Raw genomic sequence first — 4957 nt, 5'->3', positions numbered from 1 at the left:
CTGATTGGACTTCTGGAGCATGCCAGATCAAGGAGCGTGAGCTGATAGTGGGGCTGGCCTCATACCCTAGTCCTTTTAAGGAATGGGATGATTGAGTGACAGGCCATGCCTTAGGCCACCAACTAGAGGAGATAATGCTCTTATCAGCCCCTGTATCTAGAATTCCCGTAAAAGTTTTCCCTTCTATATTCAACTCTAAAGAGGGTCTGGAATTAAGGTCCATCATTAAATAAGCAGAATTAGTCCCGGAAGAGCCAAACTTCGCGGTGCCTCTAGGGACCCTGGAAGAAGGAAAATGATCATGTAAGCTTGGAAGAATAATCAACTGAGCAATCCTGTCACCTGAGGAGATGGAAAAAACGCCTTGAGGGCAAGAGCAGAGAACTTGAAGTTCTCCTGTGTAATCTTGATCTATTATTCCAGGGTGAACAATAAATCCCTTTAAGGTTAAGGAGGATCGACCCATAATAAGGCCGACACTACCCACGGGTAGGGGGCCTTTGTAGTCAGTGGGGACAGGTTGCACACCCATCAGTGGCATTAATATGAATTGGGTGGTGGAACAGAGGTGCACTCCTGCTGAGCCTTTTGTGGCTCTGTGAACTATTGTGTCCGTCTGTTGTGAGCTGGAGTCCCATATGTTTTGGGGCCCTGAGACTTGGGGCCCAGATATCCGTTTTTTGGAGTGTTTTCACCCCCTTCTGCCTGGGGAGGCTCGGGCTGAATAAGCCTGCCTCTGATATCTTTAACTGAGCGACACTCACTAGCCCAATGATAGCCTTTCCCACACTTAGTACACAGTCCTGGTACTCTCTTCTTTGTGAGGGCCTGACACTCCTTTTTCAGATGTCCTGGTTTGCCACAGTTATAGCAGACCCTGTGATCACCTGTACCCGAGCACTTTTGGCCCTGTAGGATAGCAGCCACGAGGCCAGCATTAGTAAGCGTGCCTCCAAGTTCTCGGCAAACTCTCAGCCAGTCCTGTAATCCTTTGCTCTTCCTAGGTGTAATAGCTGCTCTGCATTCCTGTGTGGCTTGCTCATAGACCAACTGTTCCACTAAAGGCATTGCCTGTTCAGGGTCTCCAAAGATCCTGCCTGCTGCCTCTGTCATCCTAGCCATGAAGTCTGAGAATGGTTCCTGGGGGCCTTGTATAATTCTCGTTAAGTGTCCCACAGACTCTCCCTTCTTGGAAAGTGCCTTCCACGCCTTAACGGCGGCAGCGGAGATTTGAGCGTATGCTCCCCAGTTATAGTTTGTTTGATTATTGGCATACTGCCCTTGTCCTGTTAGCAGATCAAGTCTCTCTGATCGCCTTCAGCAATGGCATTGACTTTGGCCTGTGCCTGAGAGGCGTCATACCACAAGGCTTTCCATTCCATATATTGTCCCATGTTAGGGAGCGCAGCCTTCACTGTTGTCTGTCAGTCTCCTGGAGTCATGGCCAGAGTGGCAAGCCTCTCGACTTGAGCAATAGTAAAATTGGCACTAACTCCATAGTTACGGACCGACTCGGCAAGTTCCTTAATTTGAACATATTCTACTGGTGCGTGAACACGGCCTCCATTGGCGGCCTCAAACACCGGAAATGCCTGCTGTATCTTTTTCTGTTCCTCTTTAGTGAGGAAGGAATCTGAGTGAAATCTCTCCATATAAGATGGAGGGGCGCTGGGGCTTATAGGCCGGGAAACCGCATGGTTTCCACCTCCCACTTCTTTTTCTTTACCCAAGCTGTTTGCTCGTTGTTCATCTGGGTAGTACCCTTCTTCTTCATAGCGAGCTGCCTCATCTTCTAAATCCTCTTCCTCAGAGGAGCTAAGCTCCTCTGTCTCTGAGCTATCAAGCTCTGAAGCCTTTAATTCTTTTACCGAATAAAGACTTCTCCTTTTCAAGACCTTTTTCTCCCTTCTCTGTTTTATCTCTCCCGGGGCGTTTTTCCCCCAATCTCTCTCCTCTGCAGATCTGAAGTCTTTAGAGGGGACTGTCTGATTATTTTTATCTTTTCTCCTTGAGCTCTTTAATTTTTTACCCCACGCTGTTTCTGACATGCCCTCTTGCACCTCCCCCAGTGCTCTCTGCTTTGCTATTACAGCTGGGCGGCTCCCATGTGACCCCTGACGCTGTCTGGCAGCAGCTAAAAACTCAAAGGCCAATAGAGAAAGCATAAGGACTGCTAAAACAATAACAAAAACTTCCGCCGCATCTAGCAGGGGAGTGAAGTAGAACAGGTCAAGACTAAGCATGTCTCTCAGGGCCTTACCCGTGTCCTGCAGCTTTTTTGGATTCTCTCAGCGGACGGAGGACCTCGTCTCTCTTGGTGCCTGGCGATGGTGTGGCGTCCCGGGTTTCGGAACCAAATGTCCCGCACGACCCCGCCAGCAAGAATACACGGGGACACACGAATCCTTACTGCAGCTAAAAGTTTATTGAATCTTTAAAGAGAGAGAGGCCCGGGGCGCCGGCATGGCACAGCTTATATAAACCCTGGCGCGGCGCATCCACACCTGATTGATTGCTTACCCATGATCTCATTAGGGAAGCCCCGGAGTGGGCAAAGACCTGGCACAACGGCACTCTTGCACATGCGCACACAGTTAACTTCCTGAAAGGAAGTCGGCTGGTGCGGCAGAGGCCAGCCCCATCTTGTAATGGCAGAGCTATCTCTGCCTTCTACGTGGGGCACAGTGGAAGCCAGCACCATCTTGTGGTGGCGAATGTTATTGCGGCCCTCTACACAGTAACTGCTCTAAGAGATAATATTTGGGTGGGAATGAAAGGTGGCGGTAGAGACACCACTTGGCAGACATTTGGAAGGTCTGCGGTCTGATATCCCCCACACAAACAAAAGTCAATTAAAAAACCAACTGCAAACGATGAGTACTGCCCTATATACTACTTCAAAACAAACGGCCAATAAAGTAGATTTCATGTGTCTGGGGGAAATTTCTCAGTGTCAGTGCATAGGTTTTGTATGGGTTAGACCCTAGTTCATTCTCAAGACCCCAAAATTAGTACAGTGATATTCACAGCCCAGTAGAATATTTTCTGCAACTATGGGTATGAATTACGAACTTACAAACACAGGGACATAACTGAACCCAAATGACCATATATATGGATCATATTAAAATGTATGTGGGGTACCTCATACGATGGTGCCTGGCACTGCACTCATGGCCTACAATGTATCCCCAGGACCCACATGACCTAAGCAGAGGAACACTCCTGCAAGTTGTCCTCTGGCATTGACATGTTAAGCAAACATATACATATATGGAAAGAATATAAATAGATATAACTTATTAGAACAAGACAATCTTATTACCTATTGAAAAAGAATATAAAACTAATCCTTTACCAGACATATATCTTATTTAAAGGCATAAAAATAATATCTTGAACACGTGTACCTAATTATAAGTAGAAATTGGGGGGAGTTATGACGTTAATGTTATAGGGAAAACTAAAATCAAAGTGCAATAAAAGTGTTTGAGCAAACAGTAATGCAGGTCTAAATTCACTAGGAAAATGTTGGCCATTCATGCCTATGTTCTAGTCATGCAACAGAGCATCGACTGAAGCAAAAATACAAGAAGGATAAGAAAAAGATATGAGAAGTGGTAAAAGATGGTGGATGAATTTAACTTGCCTTTATGAATGCAAAACCAAGGGTGGGGAAATAATTCAACAATGAAAAGACCTGCATAATGTAACCTCAAGGGCAATCCCATAGGAAGACATAGAGAACTCCATTGTGATACAAGCTAACAATTTCAATATGGACATGGAACATGAGTGATGACTGACTCCATGTGAGGCTAGTAGATCTTGGACACCAATGAGAATACAAATTAAGATTGTGGAGAATGTGAACATTGACGAAAACAGGCAGTTTATAGTCTGAGGCTAGAGTATTCCTACTATTGTTTTGAGACAAAGTCTCCTGTGCGGTCCTGACAGGCCTGGTTGAAGTCCTAGAGATGCAAGTGTTTCTGCCTCCCATCCGCTGAGGTCTTAATGGCCTGTGCTGCCATGCCTGGCATAATTGAGCTATTTGTGCTCACATGCACTGTATTAATACTTCTTCTGTTGCAGTGATAAAATGGTGCAGTGGACACAAACTAACAGGGAAGCAATTGTCTTACACTCTGTTTGGGAGGAATAGACAGTATAAAATAGGGAGGACAAGGAAGGAGGCCAGTGTGTGAGCAAGAGCAGGAACATGACTGAGCACATTTGCATCCACACTCAAGAAGCACAGAGAACACCAGTGCATTGAGGCTATAAATGCCAACGCTCACCCAAGTGATGTACTTGCTCCAGCTAGGTACTCCCTGCTAAAAGTTCCTCCCCTCCAACAGAGCACCACCAAGCCACTATGTTTATGATTTCCGTGACTTCAGCATTAAGATTTAGATGCACTCTCTTTTCCCATGCAAATCCTACAACTTCTTAGAAGAAATTGGAAAGCAAATTAGCACGCTGATTAACCATTTTAATAGAAATAAAAAGGGCCCAAATTATATAATGAAGGAAATGTAGAAACAATGCTACTTGATGTGAAAACACATTATGAACCTACAGTAGTTAGAGAGCGTGCTACATTCTCAAGATAAACAAGTACCTAGCCATGCTGGGATAAGCCCCAAATCCCAGCATGGGGAATCAGATGGAGGAGAGTCAGGACTTCAATGTCTTCGTTGGTTATATAGTGAGGTCCTGCAAGTGTGGAGTACACGACACCGACACCCACCATCTCAAAGAAGCAAAAGACACAAATATCAAAGGAACACACAGAGTCCAGACACATTCTCACAAATACATGGGCAGCTGATTTCTTTAATGGTAGCCCCTAGCCTTGAGCCTCAAGTGCACCTCCCCTTATCTTTCCATGTCTCAGCAGTCCAGGAGACCCTGACCTGCCTTGTCTCTGCCTGCCAGGCAGACTTTTTCCCTC

The 4957-nt window shown here is 45.9% G+C and overlaps 1 protein-coding gene across 1 annotated transcript; it reads right to left on the bottom strand.

The window, feature by feature from the left end:
* Positions 1-1424: 1424 nt before the first annotated feature.
* On the bottom strand, positions 1425-2243 carry LOC134484209 (igE-binding protein-like). The gene has a single exon (XM_087601122.1). It carries the CDS (start codon positions 2241-2243, stop codon positions 1425-1427), a length of 819 nt encoding a protein of 272 aa, XP_087457248.1.
* Between the last annotated feature and the right edge of the window lie 2714 nt (positions 2244-4957).

Source organism: Rattus norvegicus, chromosome X (assembly GCF_021556685.1).
Source record: "Rattus norvegicus strain SHRSP/BbbUtx chromosome X, alternate assembly SHRSP_T2T, whole genome shotgun sequence".
Classification (NCBI taxonomy): domain Eukaryota; kingdom Metazoa; phylum Chordata; class Mammalia; order Rodentia; family Muridae; genus Rattus; species Rattus norvegicus.
This window is presented reverse-complemented; position numbering and strand designations above follow the sequence as displayed.

Bases quoted from the DNA above. Each gene is read 5' to 3' on its own strand.
- LOC134484209 (XM_087601122.1), bottom strand. From the start codon at position 2,243: ATGCTTAGTCTTGACCTGTTCTACTTCACTCCCCTGCTAGATGCGGCG.